General features: G+C 36.0%; 3 protein-coding genes across 4 annotated transcripts in view; 1 reads left to right on the forward strand and 2 right to left on the reverse strand.

Annotated features, from left to right (window-relative positions):
• Window positions 1-5,632, reverse strand: part of spock2 (SPARC (osteonectin), cwcv and kazal like domains proteoglycan 2) — a 35,522-nt gene extending 29,890 nt beyond the window's left edge. The window contains exon 1 of the mRNA XM_079855761.1: window positions 5,351-5,632. Within this exon, the coding sequence (XP_079711887.1) occupies window positions 5,351-5,539 (189 nt within the window). The 5' untranslated portion in view covers window positions 5,540-5,632. The remainder of the gene's footprint in view (window positions 1-5,350) is intronic.
• Window positions 5,633-11,168: 5,536 nt separating this feature from the next.
• dnajb12a (DnaJ heat shock protein family (Hsp40) member B12a) lies at window positions 11,169-17,382 on the reverse strand. Of its 2 annotated transcripts, none has more exons than XM_079855543.1 (9): window positions 17,199-17,382; window positions 16,583-16,754; window positions 16,284-16,429; window positions 16,009-16,185; window positions 15,827-15,906; window positions 13,180-13,289; window positions 12,072-12,244; window positions 11,829-11,963; window positions 11,169-11,727 (listed from the first exon to the last, which is right to left on the reverse strand). In XM_079855543.1, the coding sequence occupies exons 1-8, from the start codon at window positions 17,329-17,331 to the stop codon at window positions 11,839-11,841; spliced, it is 1,116 nt and encodes a 371-aa protein (XP_079711669.1). In that variant the 5' UTR covers window positions 17,332-17,382; the 3' UTR covers window positions 11,169-11,727; window positions 11,829-11,838. The 2 variants fall into 2 exon arrangements, with proteins under 2 accessions (XP_079711669.1, XP_079711668.1); XM_079855542.1 differs by having other exon boundaries at window positions 11,169-11,731.
• Window positions 17,383-19,030: 1,648 nt separating this feature from the next.
• On the forward strand, window positions 19,031-21,171 carry trmt2b (tRNA methyltransferase 2 homolog B). Its single transcript, XM_079856356.1, has one exon. It carries the CDS (start codon window positions 19,257-19,259, stop codon window positions 20,703-20,705), a length of 1,449 nt encoding a protein of 482 aa, XP_079712482.1. The 5' UTR covers window positions 19,031-19,256; the 3' UTR covers window positions 20,706-21,171.
• Window positions 21,172-23,215: the final 2,044 nt, after the last annotated feature.

Consider the following 23,215-nt stretch of genomic DNA (forward strand, 5'->3'; position numbering starts at 1 on the left):
GAGGACATTCCCACCTCCAAGAGTAATCTTGATGGACTGGAGCTGTGACGGGCCAGCGCTGAGGTTCTCTGCAGATGCACATCCATTCGGCTAGTCAGATGAGATCACTCACTGACAATTTGACAGCCAAATAGCGATGCATTTGCATACTGCCAGGCTATTTTAAACTACGTTCATCAGCGACAAACACAAACTTGCTTAGCGGTGCCAAACGAAGCCTTCGACAGAGTTCTGTCTAAAAAAGAGACTAATGCATTCAACATTTAATCCACAGAGAAAATTTTATAAATTAAGAAAAAGACACATCTAAAGCAATCACAAAGAACAGGCTTCCTCCACCCACCCTGAATGAAAAAGAAAATGCACTCTAAATGAAATGGCAATGAATGGTTAAATGGAAAACCATTTTCAGTGTAGGCTCGAAACATTTTTCCTCATTAAAAATGTAGTGGCGGAATAACAGGTGCAAGCCGACACAGCGCTCTGGAATGAGGGAAAGCACTGATTTTTAATGAGCTTCTTCTACATTGTGAAGGGGGGGAGAGTAAGAGTGGGTTTGCCAGCCACTGTATTTGTTTGTTTACTTTCAGTAGAATAGATAACAGACTCACTCCTGGATTCTCTCTTTAACTGTTGGTGTGTGTGGGGTGCAATCAGACCCATTTACTCTCAGCAACTCGAATAGTGTTTACAGATAATGAATGTGAACATATAACTCCACAAGATGTTTATTAGCAAAAAAAAGTCTAGCGAGTAAATGTGCACTGAATTGATCCATTATATCATTTTTTTACTCTCTTGAATTATTCTTTATCATATCTCGTTTCTATGAAGACCATAATGTTGGGAAAATCTGATATATAGCTCACTTCAAAATTAATGTGGCAAAGGCAATGGTGAATATAATTGTGTCCAACGGGGATTTGTCATTTTAAACTGCCCAGTCTATTACATTCTTGCAGTATATTTGGTCTTAAATACTAAGCATGAAATAAGATTTAATTTTCCACTTGTATGGAAATAGATAAGAGAGCATGACAAAAGTGGTACTGATTCTAGTCTATGTCAGCAGTCAGAATTTATCAGATTGTAATGTAATCATATCTAATGCAGCTACTGTTATTAAAAAATAAAGTGAATAACTCAATGTGAATAGAACTTGAAGTATTATACTTTGGAAGTCTCAAAAGTATCAAGCATTATAAATCAATCAACCAAATGAAAACGTTTATGTTGAATGACTTTTCAAATGGACCTCACTCAGTTTGCTAAAATGAGAATCTGACATACTTCACTAAGATTCCCAGATGGGAGCAAATTATAATGTGCTGTATGTAGCCTTGAACTAACTATTCTCCATAGATAGGATGTTTTCAGATGTCAATGTCAACCAATGTCTCAATGCAGTACTCACGCGCTATCCCGACCCCTAAGCGCACTCACAGAAAGCTGCCTCTCAGACAGCATGTGATCTCGAATTCAGATCTCTTTTGCAACTTATTAGACTTCAACGGTCAAATACACACACGATTATGTCAAAAAGCCATATTGGCGAATATTCACGTAAACGCAGTCAGTTATAACTTGAATGTAAACAAAATCGGATGTGTGTCAATAGGATCAATGTGTGTCAATCTGTGCATTACCTGTTGCTGCCATTAATGTTAACCAAACAACAAAAGAAAAGAAAATCACTCACTGCTCACAGCTTGACTGAATAACTTTAGTAGCTTTAATAAGAATCAGTGTGTATTTAATTCATACAGTGAATACTTTTGATTTGAATTTTGATTACTTTAGTAACAATTTCTAATACAATTTCTGTATTATTTCTTACTTGAATGCTACCATTAAATAGACCTACTCTACCCTTATTTCATTTGTATCTTTGTTTTATTGTATTTGTCCTATTGTTTGTTACTTGCATCTTTGTTCTTCTGATCAATACCAATAACAAAGATAAAATAAAATAACAAAAACTATACTATATTATATATATATTATATTATATATTAAAACTATATTATGACATTTATTTAAATCGTGAAATAAGACTTTGGTCCTTTTTCCTACCCCTAGCCCAAGCCCTCAAATATAAGTCAAATGAGTGTGATTTAATTTGTGACAAGTGAACCTTTTACCATCTGAGTTTGACAGGGTAATTAAAGGTATAGCGGAGGATTTTCTTTTTCCGGGTGGATCATCAAGACTATTGGTCCTCCTAAGTGTCAATCATTCTGGTGATATGTTTACGTAAGGCCATCGTACGTGCTCGTGCACACGATTCACACGATGGCGTGCGCTCAAAACACAGGTTGGGCTTCCCACTGATGCCTCAGTCGCGAAGTTTCTACGGTTCTTTTCTAAAATTCGGGAAAATCCTCCGCTATACCGCTATATGTCGACTGATTGGGATTACGTCGAACGTGAACGACTGAAAGGGAACGTCTCGGTTACATATGTCACCCTCGTTCCCTGAAGGAGGGAACGGAGACGTAGTCGACGTGTCGACTGATTGGGACTATGTCAAATGTGAACGACTGAAAGGGAACGTCTCGGTTACATATGTAACCCTCGTTCCCTGAAGGAGGGAACGGAGACGTAGTCGACGTGTCGACTGATTGGGACTACGTCGAGCGTGAACGACTGAAAAGGAACTAAATATACCTGTATGCTCCGATATATTATAGTCTGGTAGTTTCTCACCACCATAGGCCTGTGTGGTTGCAATGGTATGTGAAATTTTATTTAGTTTTTTAAAGAGGAGGAAATGCTCAATAAAATATCATTACAATGATCTAATTTATCTAAAAAATACAAATGATAGAATCAACCAAAAATGGAATGCAAAATGTACATGAAATATTAATGTCATGGGCTTTTCATGTTCTGCTGCTTTCATCAGTGTTCGCGTGATTTATATCATTATTCTGCTGTGAGAACCTCAAAGGACTTTGAAAGCCAACATCAATTTGGATTATTTGCCTTTGTCACAAGCAACACTTTAAAAATGAAATAAGCCGAGTTCAGAGAGAGATTAACTTTCAGGATCTACATCCGTTCCATCTCTGTCTCTGATCAAAGATAACAGGTGACTGTTAAAAAGGTACTGAACTGTGTCAGAGGGCCTGTCGCTGTCTCTGGTGCGAATCCTTGCTATCTCAAAAAAAAAAAAAAAAAATTGTTTTCAAGCACTAGCATGTGTTTACCATCATATAAAACCATTAATAAATCCATTTTGATATTGATTCTAATCAGGGCTGTACAGTTCGCTATATATGTCAAACGCGGTACAAAATAATCAGTAGCATGTGTGCGATACAGTTTTGCGTGTGTGAAACAGAGCTGCTTGTTTGTGTGAAGTGATAGTTTGTTGTTTGTGTTATTACAGTAGTAATATTTCTTATTTTGTTTAAAAAATGTATTTAGTAATAAAACTCATAATTATTATGAGTCATATCGATATATAAAAACAAAATTTTGGGCTGAATTGTGCAGCCCAACAAACAAGCTTAACAATCATATTCCTATGCAGTTGCCTCTTTGCCATTTCCTCAGCTTAGCAAGAAGTCAAATTTGCGTATTTTTGTCTTCCGGTGAAAATTAAGCAGTATTTTCAAGTGCTCAACCAAAACGGATGGATGTTGTTTGGATTGTGATTTGGATTAGTGATATTGGTATATATTAAAAAAATGTACTTAATGTTAATCCGGAGGTGTTATGTCCCTGCAGTCTGCCATATTTCCACATAAATAAAATGTTTGTCTTGAAAGCATTTCTTGTTAAGGTTTGTATTTTGTTTGCCCTTTATGAAACACTAATGTCCTTTGTCAGTCACATGCCTGTTTAAGTGATGTAACTGCACTACTGGTGGTTGTTTTCAGAGATTGTAATGTTTTATACTTGTGCTACAATTGTGTGGCCTGTGCTACAAAACCTTCAACCTCTGTAGCACCAGTGCTAAGTGCATCTTCTGATCTTCTTGTTCAATGGGTCCCGCTTCTGTCATATCTTGCACACATTGAAAGTTAAAGGGAAAAAATACTCATTTGTATTAAACATTCACTATAAGGTCTGTGCAATGACATGACAACCCAAACAAAACAGCTGACAGCATGTCATGGGCCAGTTCTATTCAGTGCAACTGAAGTGTCACCCCAAGTACAGTTCAAGAACAACCTGGATTTTAATTTGATGGTTAAGCCAGAGACAGTAAAAGGGCTGAGTTGTTTCCCCTAAAAGCTCTTTTGGTTTTCTTTTCTCCCACCAAAACAACCGCGGCATGTGTCGGACAAGCATCGCTCCTCTGCTATTCATATGTGTGAGATGGTGTGATCAATATCCATTGATTGGAGGATACAGAGTCTGCTGCAGGGCCTAGTTTGAATGTAAGCCACTGATGTAGAAATGCTGTGTCCATCTATTTATAATCCCAGTCTAATTCACACTTAATCTTTTCATTTCCATATTTTGATAAATTCCTGGTTCGCTTAGATGTTTTTCTACGTAATCATTTAAGGAGTTATACACTTAATCCAGTTCTAGAAGGGTAAAAATAGCTGCCAGCCAAACACTGATGGAGATAAATCAGTTTCTGCTGGCCGGTTTAATGTTTCATTTGGAGCAGAACTCAACAGAAAATAACTGAATAAACATGAAGTCCTAATATCAATCATCACTTTACCTAATTCTGATTGTGTTGCACATTCATTATAATCATTGATTTTTGACTATTTTTATGCATATTCATAAAGAAATACCATTAAATACAGGATCAAATAACATACCTGTACAGTGACACATGCTACAACATAACCTTTGCAAGATTGAGCAATCCATAAATCTCCCTCTGAATACATGTGAAGTCCTAATCAATTATTAAAGTTGCCTATTATTACATCACATCCACCGGCTGGGCAATGAATGACACTCTATGCAATCTGCTTTATACTGTAATCAAACCTATTGTCAATTAAACAAACAACAACAGATGGTACATTGTTACCAATTAGGGTTTGACTGAAGATTTGAGCATCTTCAGAGCATTTTACCTGGCTATGCAAAATACATCCAAAGATTTGTCTAAAGTCTTCATTTAAAGCATTTTACTACATTTACAGCATGAACTCAACAGTTCAACCTATTGTCTCCCAAGATCTTTTTATCATCTTAAATGCAACTGCTTTCAAAAGAAGATCGATTTCTTAGGGAATGTTGAAGGACTAATGTTGTCTAAGGATAAACACTGTCCCGCATTCCTAACACTTCCTAACAAATCTAAACCATCGGTATTGATACGAGCTAAAGCAGTCATGTAATGTCACCATTCATCGTCTTAAAGACAACTCACATCTCTGAAGCGGTTCCAGTGCTTGATCTTGCGACTGTACTGGGAAATGGTGGACAGCCACTGTTCATCTTCCATGAAATTCCCCGTTTTCTCAGCTTCTTTCCCGCTCTTAACGTCCACCTGCACGGAAAACCGTACGAGCATCAGCAACGGGACGAGAACACATCCCAGATCATTCATCCACACCATTTTGTCTGATGTCTCGATTCCTCTGTTTTAAAGGACGAGAGACGGATGCTGAGACTACAGTGAAGTGTGACCTGATTACAGGATGCGTCTTCCCTCTATAGAGAGAGAGAGAGAGAGAGAGAGAGAGAGAGAGAGAGAGATGAAGACGCGAAGTGCTGCTGCTATCAAGCTTGTCAGTAAATGCACGTTCGGAATTTCATTAAATTCAGTTATTTTCACATTAAATACTCATTCGGGATATCAGTTAGCCCATAACCACTGAGAAGTGAAAATAACCATAAAACAAAATATGCCACACTTTTCCCTGCCAATCGTTTTTGAAATAAAAATACTTCCTTTTAAAAATTAACGCAAGATTACTATGTTCTATATGTTTCATCTTGTTTTTGTTTTTTTTATAAAATTGTAAAAAAATATATATAAAATTTATAAAATTAAAAAAAGGCATTAAATCACTACATTTGTGTTAAGAATGTAACTAGAACTGGTGGACTAATGGTGTCTAAGGAATAATGGTAGGCTACCTTTGTAATTTACATGATCCCTTAAACTAAATATCCTCAGACCACAATTCAAGACTTTGAATATTTATCACATTAATAAAAAATAAAACAATTTTTTAAGAAATTATAAAAATAGGCTAGATAATATCATAGTTTTCTTTAGCCTATATGGGATCTAGTTAAAATGATGCAAATCTCAAACAATTTATTTACTATTTAAATTTAACAATAAATTAGGACTTCCCAACTTGTAAATACGAACTTTGAAAACTATGCGATTTCGGACGCAGCCCAAGTCTTTATGATTGAGTTATTGAATCATTCACTCAACCGATTTGTTTCAAAAGCCGATTCATTCATGAACAAAACAAGTGACTGACTGAATTTGGACCAGCACACTATATGATATATATTATGTTGCAGAAATAGTAGCCTAGTATGCTAATTTAAATTCAGCCAGTCTCTTTATGAGTGAATAATTTAATCATTCATGCAACCAATTTAATGTTAAAATTAATAAATATTTCTTTATAAAAACCTAAATTGCCTCTTCCCCAGTAACAAGTGATATCTAGCCAACACTATAATTTTTTTCTTTAAGTAGACCTGGCATATACCATAAATTTAACCATTTATTTAGACACGATTATTTAGATACCTCCTACTTTTTGTTTATTGCATTTTGTTTTAAATAGACTGAAAAAAATAAATTATAGCTTGTTTTGGCTTCACCTGAAATATAAAATGATTCGCTACACCTTCATTTGCAGCAGGGATTCAGTTTTATTAGGGAAAATCGTATTATTTCTTTGCTTATGGCAGAATATTAAGTAATGGAATCTGTTAACCAAATGCAAGCAACCAGTTCACATTAACAAGGACCTTGGATTGAAACCATTTATTTAAGTGTGTATTCTGATTTTTAATACACCTTAGGTTTGATATAGTGCATCATTATAGACCAAATCCAATGTTTTATCGGAACGAAATTAAACGTGCCAAGAAACGTGCACCCTGATATTGACACCAAAACGATGTGACATAAAAAGCACTGACTGACAGGACAATTGACAGAGCACACATGACATTGTTTATCTGTGTGAATATGTCAGCATATAGCGTAACTCAACCCTGAAAGCCCCACAGGGGGTTTCAAATGCTCATTTTTTTTACCATGGCTATGGTTGTCACTAGCTGTAGTTTCAATTCATACATGTGACACCTGATTTATATGAAAGAACATATGCTGTAGGCAAGCAATGCAAACCTCAACATACGTGACATACAACATGCAGGGGTATATACAGGGGCGTAATTTGTGGGGGACCCAAACTTCAACCCCCCCAATGTTCAAACCAAATCTACGCCCTTGGGTATATATATATATATATATATATATATATATATATATATATATATATATATATATATATATATATATATTTGTATACAAATTGTAAAACAATATGTAAATTCCACAAAGTAAAAACATTTTCATGAAAAATGCTCTTTAATTTCTTTAAAAAAACAGTGCAAATATATATATATACACACACATGTTCTCTGTTCTCACATCTCACAAACCATTTTGGTGTTGCCAGCACCGCATTACTGTACTCTATGAGCTAGACAGGAAAAGACATAGGAGACACATTGACTCTGGATTACTCCTCCTCTCACATGCTCTAAGAAAGAAACATCAATGTTTAGAGGTGATGTTGTACGGCACGGATCAGGACGGGTGCAGTTTTTCCCCCCTCTCAGCATATCCCATGCAGCTCTGCAGCACAGTGTCACTTCTGCAACTGATATGCTGCAGTGAAGGCAAATCCTGCACTTACCCTGCCTCATTTCAATCTTTCATCTGCAATGAGTCTGAAAAGTCCCAGATTTCTCATACTCTTCTATGATTGCCTTTAGTGATTTTTAATAATACTGATATGTTTTTTCACTTTTGGTCTCATTTTGGCTTTGCTGATGCAAGGTGGCAGTTTTTTCAGATGTAAATATATATATGTATATATATATATATATATATATATATATATATATATATATATATATATATATATATATATATACATACACTATCCTGTCTGCTAATCAAATAAACTTAAAGTGCCTAGAAACATGCATCCTGATATTGACACCAAAACGACATAAGACATAGAAAGCACTGACTGACAGGACAATTGACATGAAATATTGATATGAATATTGATTTTTTTTAATGAAGTTATAGAAAGCAAAGCCTATTTCAATAAAGAAAAAAAAAAAAGCTGCAACAATGTTACAATAATGTTCTTTGAGGTCATTTACACAAGAGCCCAGAAGCTTAAAGCTTCCCATTAAGCTATAAAAATTTATTTATGAATGTTCTCTAAACATTCAAGACTGAACGAGTTCCAGTTTTTTAAATGTTTTAAAAACATTTTTTCTTGGTAAAAAGGGAACATTCCATTTTTCAAACAATATGGGATTGTTACTTTTGAATGTTCCTTAAGCATTCTGAAACTAGTAACATAAATATTTTTTTTAAAAAAACTGTTAGACGAACATCAACTAAAACATTTCAGAGAAAAAAAAAACATGTGTGTGATGTAGGCTAACGTTTGGAGAACATTATTAAAGACCAGTTAACTTTGAACGAATGTTCTATTAATGTTACTGGAGAACTTTTGTTCAACTTTGAGGGAACCTTGTCACAATGTTATCTAAAGTTCTGTGAACTTTCCCTGTTAGCTGGGTAAGCTATACAGCGTTTTCATGGATGACATGAGAATATTAGAAAATAATTGTTGGATGGCACTTTTGACCTATCAGAATTAAGTATTCCAAAAAGATGTGTTATAATAAGATCTGATAATCCATTCTTTCTGGATTTTTTTTTTTTTTTTTTTTTGTTGCTTTGCCTTTAAAGCTTTAATCCTCACTTCTGCACTGCAAGGTGTTATTTTTTTCATGCTTCCTCCCCAGTTTAAATCTGCACTCAAAATGTCAGCAGCATTCTCTTTCTCAGAAGCACACAGCATAATCTTTAAAGTGGCTCAATTAATCTTCGCTGAAGGCATTAAACAATGCATGCAGCAATACTGGCAGACATGATCTTTGCACAGTTTTGCTTACAGAAGGATTTTAGAGTTGATTTAGGGTTAGGTTCCCCAAAAAGGGGGCCAAATTGTAAATGGCATGACATTTTAATAAATTACTCATCTGTGCAATAATGTCACTGAAGGAAAGCGACCTCCTCATGGTCCACTAGATAAGTGGCTCGGATCTCTATGTTAACCTTAAGTGTAACTGTACACCTAAACTTGCTGTGCAGCGTATTGGAACTGCATGAAAGAACACTACATCTCAGCAAGAATTATCCAACATCAGAGTTTCTCCTGGCCCCTCTGGGAGCTGGGATCCTTTTCGTCCTCTCCTGCAATAAATCAAATCTTAAATGGAACAGTGTTTTGGATGAAGACACACACAGAGACACACAGTGTGCATACTGGGTTAGACTTGAAATTAATAATCAAACACATTCCTCTCCCTCAGAAAAAAGAAAAGAAAACCTCGATGCTCCGGTATTTTGCAGTCAGGCGCCATTATCATGCCATAATGCATTCACAATCAGTTCATAGTTCTTCTGGAGATAATAATGGTTTCCAAGACTTTAAACATCAGTGACCACCACAGACAAAACAGGAGTCTGTCTTCTTTACTAAAAGCATGGTGTTTCTATGGTTACCGACTACTCAAAGCAGTCCAGGGATTTTTCTGTTGCTCCTTCCTTCACTGTGCTGCCCATAAAAATCAGCTCAATTCATGATTTCATGAAACTCTGACCACCAACACTGAGCCCACCTGCATCACCCTCAGGGCCTTTTAGTCAGCCTGGATGTCCTTGCTTAATGAAGCTACAAGGAAAGTATGAATGAAATTACAAGGCAAGTATAAATAAATATATATATCTATATAAATAGATTGGGATATGCAGTCGACACGTCAGTGTTGGAATTGCCATTTCAAATCTGAGTGGCTATTACTGTCAACAACAGAACAACACACACAGAATAGGTATGATCCATATCAATGCTTAGAGAAGATTAACCTATGTAGAACTACCCAATCAAGACCTAAAAAGGCTTTTTTTTAGGTCTTGATACGATAGTTCATGATTTGAATGTGCATTTTTTTTGTATGTATTGTTATGCCCATAACAGATATGTTGATGAGGAAATAGCGTGTATTTCTTTATTGATTTCTAGCGGCGAAGCTCATGACTGCCTCCTGGTGTCGACTACGAGTACGATTTATTTTTTAAATGAATTCTTTCCTTGTAGTTTCATACAGCAAGGACTCTATAAAAGTGACAGTAAAGACTTAAATTGTTACAAAAATCGATTTCAATTAAATGCTGTTATTTGGAACTTTCTATTTATCAAATAATCTTAACAAAAATGTATCACGGTTTCCATGAAAATAACATTGATAACAAGGAATGTTTCTTGAGCAACAAATCAACACATGAGAATGATTTCCGAAGACTGGAGTAATGATGCTAAAAAATTCAGCTTTCTACGTTTTAAAATATATTATAATAGAAAACAGATATTTGAAATCATAAACATTTAACAACATTGCTGACTTTAATGTACTTTTGATTGGTTAAATGCACCTTTGGGGAGCATTTAAGAAACATTAAAAGAAATGTATGTCCAAACAGACTTATTGGAGTATGGAAATTAAGCATGCTTATATTTTAACTCTAAATTTGTTAAAAAGAAAATGTATTCTTATTGTTTATTTCCTTTTGGGTAACTATGTTATATTACATACATACACACAAAATCATAAAATGTTGCACTGAACCGAAAGAACATATAATATACGTATATAAAAAAGAAAATCTCCAGGAAAATTAGAATTTCAGTAGCTAATTAGTCTAAGCACTAACTTCAAGCAGGGATGTTTTTCCTTCCTATATTACATATATGCAGGGAGTGTATACAACAAGACTGGAGCTGGCAAGGCACTTGATTATGCTTTAGAACCTTCAATCTACACTTTGCAAAACACACTGTTAAATTAATGTTAATACATTTTCTAAAAAAAATAAGTTAAAGTGGAAGAAATAGTATGACACCATTTAATAAATAATTAATTTTCCATTTGCATAAATCTCAAACATTCTTTTTAAAAATCCAACAGGCAAAACAATTCATTAAATGCTGAATGACACCGACATAATCATTTGACTTTCTGTGGTCAGATCAACAGATTTAAACACTACTAGAAATTTCAGAGTTGGCTCAGAAAGCCCAAATATGGGTGTTGAAAAAATGCTTTAAGAAAAAACGAGGTGTAAATAAAAAAGGAAAAGCAGTAAGCTAGCAGCATTGATTACCATTTAACAGCAGTTTACTTTCCTCTCTACCAGCAAATCATCTAATTTTTCATTCTTAATTCATTACATTTTTAAATCCATATTTAAAACTACTTCACAGATGTTAAGATCTTCCACGACTTGTAATTTTCCGAAAATTTTGAAGGAGAGATGAGAGCGAACTCCTGTGGCACCAGGATGGGCTATCTTTGCTTCTCTTAAACTGGTGCAATGCAATGTCCCGTTTTAGCAAAGAGAACAGAACATTTCTGTACACGAATATCTTCAAATGACGTCACAACAGGACACTACCTGAAACAAACACAGACGGTCAAAGAAAGTCCACAGGTAAGAACGCACTCGATAAACAAGCTAAAATTCAGAAAAGGAAAGTAAACCGTCGACTCACTTTCTGCTACTCAGTGTCCATGTAACAGAATCTGTATTTCTGAAAGTTTCGAGCAACTGGGTGTTGCCATTTTCTGCGCTCTTTGGTACAAGTCTGTGTCCCCAAAGTAACGTGCCCGATACAACAAGCCTTCCTCTGCAAAGAAGAGCACAGATGTCTAGGTTTTCAGAATATTCTGCAAAATTACTTTTTAGATTCTTATTACATCACGCATTATTAAGCAGCTTCATATGCATCACGTACTTTGTTGTTTCTCCTTCCAGCAGTTGTTTCTCAGGTTTGATATATAGTCATCCTCCACACTTTGTTCAACATTCTTGAGATTCATTCCCGTATATTCTTCTGAGAAGTGGTCGCCAACGTAGTAAGGCACCTTCAGAGTAGGAGTTTGTCGCCTGTTTGTGTGGCCCATGGATCTAAAGCAGGTGGAATGTACAATAACGTCAGAGATATTTATCACCCGCAAGACAACCGTCATTCTTCAAAAAAAAACATGTTTTTGCTTTCACTTTAAACATTTCTCTGTAAAATTCAGGTTTCAAAATGAAAACAAAAGCTTTGAAAGCTAGCTAAAAATGCACAATGGGATAAAGAGCTTCATAAAACTTTTAAAGTGCCTCTATAATGCTATTTTAAAGGTTCCTAATTTTGTTTTTGGAGGTCTCCTACAATAGGTTTACATGCATCAAAGGTCAAAAAACACTTCAATTGTCTCCTAATATACATTGCACATCAAATCAAAGCTTTTGAAAACGGTTTGTTCGAAGATTCAGTCTCTAACTCAGCTACAACTACAGTGTTTAAGGGCAAGAATCCAGTTTGAATCCCACTCGGAGCGGGTCGAGTAGGACCGGTTGCATTTGGTGCCGTGACCCGGATGGGAGAGATGTTTAAGGGGATGAGGGGCAAGCTAGTAAGAGCTGTGCGAGTAAACCTCAGTCCCCTGGCTTCAAGAGGCATGCTAGCGACTCTAGCGTCCTTGATAACGCGCATACCTCCCATGCCAGAGATGCCAGTTCGAATCCCACTTGAAGCGGGTCGAGTAGGTTACATTTGTAACAGGAAGTGAGACTGGAATTGCTGAGGAATCGTTTCAGCAGTTCATAATCGATTCTTTCTTTTAGGAGACAATAACTTTATTTGTTGTGCACTCTGATCTTTAAAACTCTGCAGACCTTTTACATTCACAAACAGCAATATTGCACTCTACATGCAATTATTTTAAAAAAGCATTTTAAGTAAGTATTGTCACACACCAGTTTAAAAGTGTATAATAATAATAATATTATACCAAGCACACCAGATCATATTTTAAAGATAATGCACATTTCAGTTAATGATTTGGTCTTACGGTCTGTGGCTGAGGCTGTATGGAGGACTGGAAACCATCATCTGGCTGAGAGCTGAGACTATGATCAGAATGAGTATGGGCATCAGCTGTACAAACAAGGCAAGGCCACCCTGGATAATGAAAATCATTTATTAAAATAAAAGTTACATCATGACAGAATGAAAAAGCTGCCGTTATATTCCATCAGTCTGAATAATTCTTTTAAATGCATAACAGTTCAGTTAATGCAAAGTAACATTCTGTAAACAATTGTATTTTTTTTTCTTTTAGCCATAGATGGCACAATATTTCACAATGCTCTTCTTAATTTTGTCATTTCATCTCTATATATTTGTGCTATTTGGTCACTCAAAACAGTTTATAAAAGTTAACTGATCTCATTTTGTGTATCTGGAAAATATGGCATTAAATTATGTTGAATATCAAAGGTTTTTGTTTCCATTAATGAATGTAGGATTTGTGGACATTAATATTTTTAGATTTGTGGAGTAAAAAATAAAATGTTATTATTTTGAAGTGAAAAGGTAAAATCCTAGAATTGAGACAAAAGAGCCCAAGTGGCATTTTTTGCTAGTGTTATTTTTTGCTTAATATAATTCATGGGGTAATTATCCAATTAAATGAGTTAGGCCTGTGGTTCACAAACTGCTTAGAGTGGCATACCCCATGGGGCATTACACATTCTCATTGCATACCCCCCTGCAGTCACATTTTCCATTAAGGGACAATATCTGCCCCCTTAAATTAATTTTCAGGTGCATTTTTTACCTTCATTAAGGCAAAGTTTTTCTAACCCTATTAAACTTATGTCATGTTTTATGTAAAATTCTTAATATTCCATTAATATAATTAATATAATAAAGCATTCAATTAAACTAAATCAATAATTTGAATCAAATGAAATCATCATCAACAAAAGCCACATTTGCACTGCAGTGGTACAAGCTGCATCTAGATGCATTTATACACCATTTAATCCTGCTCAGATGTGGCATGAATGCAATTACAATGGCACAAAAAATGTTATGAGATAGGCCTAATGTTTGAAATAAAAAAAGTTCAATAGAGAAATATGAAGGGGTGGTAAAAAAGTGATACTTTTAAATCACGCCAGTAGGTGGCGACAAGTCACTGTTTTAATGAGTGAGTCATATCGTCACTCATTCATTAAAGGTATAGCGGAGGATTTTCCCGAATTTTAGAAAAGACCCGCCCTCTCCACTTTTTGAAAAAATGCACATGTGCAACACTCTACCTGCTCCCGAGAGGGAACGCCTATTAAACATATGCACGAGTTAATAGCTTACATTAACTTTTACTAGCAGTGATTTTAAATGGATTTCTCCAAATAGCAGTGGGAACCCCAACCTGTGTTTTGAGCGCACGCCATCGTGTGAATCGTGTGCATGAGCACGTACGACGGCCTTACGTAAACATATCACCAGAATGATTGACACTTAGGAGGACCAATAGTCTTGATGATCCACCCAGAAAAAGAAAATCCTCCGCTATGCCTTTAACAAAGCAACTGGCAGTATTTATGAATAATGACTCTTCCAATTCGTTCAAAGCCGCAGATTCGCTCACTAATGAAACACCGCTGAGTTGGAGACGCACAACAGTTCTGATGTGGCTTCGTTGGAACTATTATTTCGTTGCAAAATAGAGCTAACAATAGTGTTTAAAATGAACATCACTTAATATTACATTTTTGTTTGTTGAACTGTTGGCATTGTTGCTCGTATAAGCTATAACCCATTATCAACACAACAGAACTCACACAGGATATATCTGAGTATTGAAGAGAGTTCGAGTCTTCTATCGATCTCTATGCACAGTCGGTGTCTATATTTGTTCTTCATGCTAGTAAATGCTTAAACCCCACTTTTACAAATGTACATTGTCGAGAACAGCAGTAATGTAGCATGATTTGCTAAGGCAGCATACTCTGCTCATATGCACACTGCTTGTGTGGATGCAGTAAGTTTTGAAAGCAAAAGATGAGGTAATTTGATTGGATGTAATTTATTTGACCTTTTACGCCACTAGCATTTTCCTGTTTTTACACCAGAGGAGTATTAGAAATACATGCTTGGTTTTTATGTAATTTTAAGGTGGAGTAAAATTATGGAAAAACCCAGCAATTTTGTTTGCGTAACATCTCTGTCACCTCCCGTGAAGCTATTATACCATATCTTCATTTAAAATATGGGCAAATAAAGAAGTATCATAGGCCTGTTTATAAGCAAGTCATGGAATAAATGTACCTTTCAAATGAATTGTACAAATTATTGCCGAAACACAATTTTAAATAGAACAGTTGATTTAGTATTTCATATTAATGACACATTAAAAAAATATATGTTTTATGAGGAATGATATCAAAAGTTATGTATACATTTGGCAAAAGTTTCCCCAAAAGGGGGGTGATTTTACATTTAATAATTAGCCTACTAAATTAGCAAATGTTTCTGTTTATTTCCATTATTAACACACTGGCTGATGCATCAACATTCTGTAAATGGAAAACTAATATCTAAATATGTTACAATAACTAACTAAATGCACACTGTACTTAAGTGGGGCATCTTTCCCTACTAGTAAAAAATCTGCACAAAAAACTCTTATAAACTTGGAATACTCTTACTTCTCTCTGTTGTTCTCGTCGTTCGGGTCGCTGCTGATGGCCAAACCTCATCCTGCCATTGCTGTACACATGCACATTACCTAGAAACATAAACAGAAATGGCACAATGACACATTTGTGGATTTTGAACGTATTCCACCACAACCACTAACATGTTGCATTTCTAATACCACATGACTCACTGGTTGGAAATCCACCTCCAAAGAACATATTGAAAAGGTCCTCGGGAGAAATATCTGCCTCGAAATTTCTATGATTTGTCCTATGCCTGTGAGTCGGGTGGGCTTTTTCTTCACCGTAGACGTCATACTGCCTTCTTTTTTCAGGGTTACTGAGAACTGCGTAAGCATTACCTATAGCTGTTGAAGACCAGGAAACAGAACAAATGAGAAGACCACATGCAAACTTTATCCATACTGAGAAGAAACGCTGAACGCATGAGTTTAATGTATTATACCTTTAAATGCTTCAGTGGCACCGGGTGCGTGGTTTTTATCTGGATGAAACTTTAGAGCCAACTTTCGGTAGGACTTTTTCAGATCCTCCTCAGAGGCTTCTTTACTGACTCCAAGAATCTCATAATAGTCCTTACACCTCTTAATTCTGCACCAAAGGAAAGACAGATCACAGTATAATTAGGAAGAACGTAATTAGGTGAGGAAATCACTATGCACACATATAAATCAAAATCTTCATCACAGAAATAATGACCAGAGCCTCGACTTTTAAGCAAGTAGTCTGAAACAAATACCAGACCTTTTGACAGCATCTAGCTGCTCTGATGTGTATGGTTTGGCAGATTCTGTGGCACCATGTCCAGAGGAGTGATCTTCAGCGTTGTGGCTTCTGTTTCGTAAACCATCATGTTCTCCGAAGTTTTCTTCACTTGCAGAAGGTCCTCCATTCTCAGCAATAGACTCTAGTAAAGCTGGGACAAGAGCACTTACATTTTAACAAGAAGCACTGGTGTCTGTATGTCTTGTTTATCTATCTAGCTATCTATTCATCTATCCGCATGTCTGTCTGTCTGTCTGTTTATCTATCTATCTATCAGTGAAAATAATTAAGATTAAATTTCAATTTACCTTATATTATGTTCGATTACATTACATACATATGTAAATAACGTTAGTGGCCTATATTGACATCCAACTGAAGTGATATATAACCAAGAGCACAAAATATATGGTTCGTGGCTTTTTTAACATACAGTTTGATCATTTAAACGTAGAAAATGCGTTTATTTCGCCGTTATAAGAGATCGAGATCTCAGGGCCTTAATTACCGTCTAACTACAGGCTTCAGGTTTTCCGGTGGCCCTTTAACAGACCTCCTACGATCTCCACTATACACTTATTTATATTACACGCACATCTCGCCTTGTCCGTGGGAAACAGTCTCTGTGCCTTCTCGAGGAACCGTCTGGATTTGTCGCGCTCATTATCTCGCAGCGCTGCGATCGCTATTTCGATGCAGCGTTCCGCTTCGTCCTTGTTTGATTCCATTGCGACGGCGGAACTGATGACTGATCTCTTTACTGACTCAAAAGACGCAGTTTGATGACGTTTACAACAACGTCAAGAGTTTTTCACTAGTGGATAGAACGTCCACTCTGTAAGCTAAGGTTTCCCATTATCGTAAAATTACTAAATTTTTTACATAATGATGATGATGATGATGATAATAATAATATTAATAATAATAATAATAATAATAATAATAATAAATTACTTGTGATTAAATAAAAACGTTACAATATAAATTGCTATAAAAGACTCACTTCTTAAATCTTTTCTTTAGCATATTTAACTAAAAATTATAAATAATACTAAATTAGGCCTGCTTGTGATAAAATTAAGCAATAAGCCCCGCGAAGCCGTGTTTTACAGTGGATTTAGAACAGCTAAGGGGCGTTGTTAGGCACGACGCAGAGCGGAGTTATAAAACGTAACCGAGTTATAAAACGGTTACTCCATAAAGATTTTCATTTTAATATTTATTTTATTCATAAAATAAACACCAGCAACAAAACATATAACGTTATAATAACACATTTATTCCTCCGCCAAGCAATGTATTTCCAAAGAGGTTGCTAAGCAGCAACAAAGAATCACAAACGGCAGTTGCGCAGTAATACCTGATACTAATCTTCTCATGTAATGCGGTCACAGGTGTGTGTTTGTGGAGTAATTTACAACGGCTTCGAACGCGGCTCAACCAAGGACTGGAACTATCCGTTTTATAATAAAAACTTTTACAATATCAACTTCTCTCTCTCTCTCTCTCTCTCTCTCTCTCTCTCTCTCTCTCTCTCTCTCTCTCTCTCTCTCTCTCTCTATATATATATATATATATATAAAAAACTTACAACAAAAACATCTGCCATAAAAGGCTCACTTCTCTTAAATATTTTCTTTATTTAATTAATAACAACAATAAAACATTTGGCAGATTTCTGAAGAAATATCAGAAATGTTTGGTGATATTATTGGTAACGTTTAAACTACTTTCCTCTACTATCAGTGCTTTACATTATATTTGATTTATTTGTTCATTTATTAATTTATTGTTTTTTTTTATTTAATACATTTTAAAATCACATTCATTTATAACTCTTTTACTTCATTCATTCTTTTGTTTATTCTGCTTATCTGAATGTGTTTGTTCTCCTAAGAAAGTTAGTACAATATTATTTTTGTTCCTTAATAATAATAATAATAATGAATATAATGAATATAATATGATAAAAATAATCCACTACAGATTGACAAAACTGTAGGCCTACATTTGTATTTACAAAGCAAACAATGATACATTTTACAATGCAAAATAAAGTTGTTCTTTAGTTTTTTTTTATATCTAAAATTTCTTTTTCTTTTTGTTTTATTGTTTTTATTTATTTATTCACATTTTACGGTGTAGGTTGTCGCGATGGTGACCTGTAATTATAGCTACAGATTATAGTAGACTTTTAAAATAATAAAAATAAAATAAAATAAAATGAAATAGCAAAATAAATAAATAAATAAATAAACAAAATAAATCGTTTAAAGTAGTACTGCTCAACCTAACTCTGAATAATTGCGGTTATATTTAGAGATTTGATAATGTACCTTGTTTGTTTGTGTTGTTGAAGTATAATAATAAAATAAAAATAATAATTAAAAAAAAAAGAAGTTAAAAGTAGTACTTCCGGTAACCGACTGTTACGGTCTGAAAGCAGAGTGGGCGCACTAGTAAAGAAAGTAGCGTCATTAGAGCGCCGTATCAAAATGTTGTCAAGTTGGCACATGGAAAAAAGGTAGAAGGAACAATATTTGTTTTACCGGACTGTTTACACGTTTAAATAGCGAGACGGAATATATCTAGACTGTTTGAGCGTGTGACCCCACGGGCTCACTGACACTGACTAGGCTAGAAGTCTGCACCAATGTCGCGTGCATATGAAACAATGCGCTTACATTTAACCTGGCCATTGTTGAAAAAAATCGTCACTGTACCAAAAATATGTTTCGGTTATTTAATAGCCAGCCGCTGTGTTGTCAATACTTGCTGTAAGCCTGTAAAGAGAAGAAATGAAAGGAACCCCAAACTACCTGCTGACTGGCACACTCTTTCCTGGGAAGAAAGACTGGCTGACACTGTGACTCCTTTGTGGAGAATGAATTATGAGAAGCAGCTCCAGTGGAAACAAGAGCAGCAGCACAGAATCTTGCTTGAGATGACAAAGCAACTAGCTCAGGATTCAATGCTCCCTTTTTCAAAGGACTTAAGATTCCCTCTCCTTTCCATAGTACCCTCACCAGTGAGAGATGGATACCGCAATAAATCAACCTTCTCTGTTAACAAAGGGGTAGATGGGAATCCAAAAACTGTTGGATTTTATATAGGCAATGGAAGAACGGGTAACATAATATGTGTCCATGGTGACCATCTCCTGAACATGCCTTCAAAACACAGCATGGTTGCAAGTTACTATGAAGATTTTATACGCCGCTCACCACTCCGACCATGCATTTTGTTTCATGACGGTGGCCACTGGAGAGAAATCACGATAAGAACCAATTCTGCCGGTCACACCATGGCCATTGTTTACTTCCATCCTCAAAACCTAAGACCTGAGGATATTGGCATCCATAAAGCTGCTCTGGTGGAGTACTTCACACAAGGTCCCGGAGCAGTTTGTCAGCTGGATTCTCTTTATTTCCAGGAGAGCACAATGACCCGTTGCAGCAATGAACAATCCCCCTATCAGCTTCTGTACGGACAGCCCCATATCTTCGAGGAGGTGCTTGGCTTCAAGTTCCGCATTTCTGCTGATTCTTTCTTCCAGGTGAATCGGGGAGCAGCGGAAGCTTTGTACAAAACTGTTGCGGAGCTGAATCGGGCTTGTGTTGGGGGCACACTGCTGGATGTATGCTGTGGTACTGGAGCCATTGGCATTTCGTTATCCCCACAGATGGAGAGAGTCATTGGCATAGAGCTCATTGAGCAGGCGGTCGAGGACGCCAAGTGTAATGCAGCGCTAAACAGAGTTCATAACTGTGAATTTCTCTCAGGCAAAGCAGAAGTTGTTCTGCCAAATATGATGCCCACTTTGAATTCTGATGGCGGACTGACAGCTGTTGTGAATCCGTCCCGTTCTGGCCTACATTATCGAGTTGTCAGAGCTTTAAGGAACCACCCAGCCATAAGAAGGCTGGTCTATATATCATGCAAACCTGATGGGGAGGCTATGAGGAACTTTAGAGAGCTCTGCTGTGGTTCTGGTTTTAAGAGAAAAATCACTGGTGAAGCCTTCAAACCAACTGTGGCTGTCCCTGTGGACCTGTTTCCACACACTACTCACTGTGAACTAGTGCTAGTTTTTGAGCGATAGTGATTGTTTAAATAAAAAAAAATAAAAAAAGAGTGGCTTTTCCAGTGAATGTCTGTTTATCTATGCTATTAAATGTCTATGGAAAATTTTCAATGCAGTTAGCCTCTTAATTACATATTGTGGCATCATGAGAGGGTGTGTTCTAGAGGGCAGATACATTGCTCTAAGATGGCTGTAGCAAGAGGGCTTCTTGTTAAGAACTACCACTCCCAGGTCACCACACGTGGAAGGGAAGCAAGATGGCCGCCTATTAAGGACTACAAAACCCAGGCTGCCAGAGATAGCAGTTCCAGCTGCAGCTCATAAGACCGGTAGCAGGGTCTAATAGAAGGTGTGAGAGAATGCTGTAAGTGTGTGTGGCTGGGAAAAGACAAGTCTGTGTGAAACAAAGAAGATTAAGTTATTTTGTTGTGAGCTGAAGTGCTTTGATTTTGAAAACCTTCGGTTTGAATATTAAACCCACACCTGCATATGAAGAGACTGTTGAAGCGGTGTTTACAGGGAAATTGCAAAAGCTAAAGATCCTGAACCTCTCATGCTGTCACTATATATATATATATACAGGTGCTGGTCATAAAATTAGAATATCATCAAAAAGTTGATTTATTTCAAGAATTCAACTTAACAGGTGAAACTAATATATTATATAGACTCATTACATGCAAAGTGAGATATTTCAAGCCTTTATTTATTATAATTTTGATGATTATGGCTTACAGATTATGAAACCCACGAAATCAAAATCCCAGAAAATTAGAATATTACATGAAATCACACAGTAATTACACAGTGATACCATGGTCATTGAACCAGGTTTTGGTTATTTTGGCAGTGTGGGCAGGTGCAAATCCTGCTGGAAAATGAAGGAAGCATGAAGTGCTCTAAAAATGTCCTGGTAGACGGCTGCGTTGAGTGGACAGCACAGTGGACCAAAGTCCTCTTTTCTGATGAGAGCAAATTTTGCATCTCATTTGGAAACCAAGGTCCCAGAGTCTGGAGGAAGAATGGAGAGGCACACAATCCAAGATGCTTGAAGTCCAGTGTGAAGTTTCCACAGTCTGTGTTGGTTTGGGGAGACATGTCATCGGCTGGTGTTGGTCCACTGTGCTGTCCACTCAACGCAGCCGTCTACCAGGACATTTCCAGAGCACTTCATGCTTCCTTCAGCAGACAAGCTTTATGGAGATGCTTCCTTCATTTTCCAGCAGGATTTGCACCTGCCCACACTGCCAAAAGAACCAAAACCTGGTTCAATGACCATGGTATCACTGTGTAATTACTGTGTGATTTCATGGAATATTCTAATTTTCTGGGATTTTGATTTCATGGGTTTCATAAGTTGAATTCTTGAAATAAATCAACTTTTTGATGATATTCTAATTTTATGACCAGCACCTGTATATATACTGCAGTATACATTTACATACACACACATAATTTTATAGATAGATAGATAGATAGATATAGATATAGATATACTGTTATTATAACCTATATGTGTTATATGAACTAAAACCATAAAAGTTTAAGTTTGAAAAAAGTTTGTTACTTGAAATAAAATAAACTGTAAATAAATTCAAATATATCTTCAGCTCAGCATTTCTCCTTTTTCATTTTGTTTAACCTGATGTACTAAAATAACTTAAACTGGAATACAAATGGTAGACTAATCAAAAAAACTAATAAAAACGATGAAAATAACTAATTTACTGAAACTTTAACAAACATTAAAATGGAAAAAATAAAAAATAAATCAATATATTAATAGAAACTATAATAGTATCTAAGTGGTGCTAGCGCTTATATATAAAAATATATAAAATACTAGCAGGCCCCTTGCATTATCACTAGGGGGTACTATTGCGTCATCCCTCCATCTTGTGTAGTGCTTGCTACATACATGAATATGTACATGTAAGACACAAGCCTGTATTTACTCACAGGATTTTTGAAGTCTGATGGTAATTATAATGAGTTGAGACAATTGGACACATTCCTTAAGCATTAACAGAAAATTCACATTTGAACCACAGAATAAACATAGCCTATGACTAGCACAAATAGCCTATGTGCCGTAGCCATTTTCACATGCCACGCTCTTTCTCTTTTAGTTTAGACATGGAGTATGGCACAATGATGTGTGACTGAGAAGGGCTGATGATTTAGATGAAGCATGCTTACAACAAAATCACTTACTGAACTAGGCAAAATAATGAGTGCACTGATCGAGAAAACATTATGTAAATGGTTGATTTTTGACCAGATTCACTAGGCTAAGCCGTTTTGTGCAGTAGCCTATGTCACAGTTAATATGAGTGCAAAATACAATCCCATTCAATTACAGTAATGTGTTCAGCAGTACATTTTGAAATTAGAGCACATAAAGATTGAGGAAACCTTAACTGTTTTAGCACGAATAGCTCTTCTTTGGAACGACATGTTAGAAACATATTGGAAAATGGCTTATGTTTACCAGTAGGGCTGAACTAGCAACAAAATAATCTCTTATT

Source organism: Squalius cephalus (genome assembly GCF_949319135.1).
Source record: "Squalius cephalus genome assembly, chromosome: 21".
NCBI classification, from domain to species: domain Eukaryota; kingdom Metazoa; phylum Chordata; class Actinopteri; order Cypriniformes; family Leuciscidae; genus Squalius; species Squalius cephalus.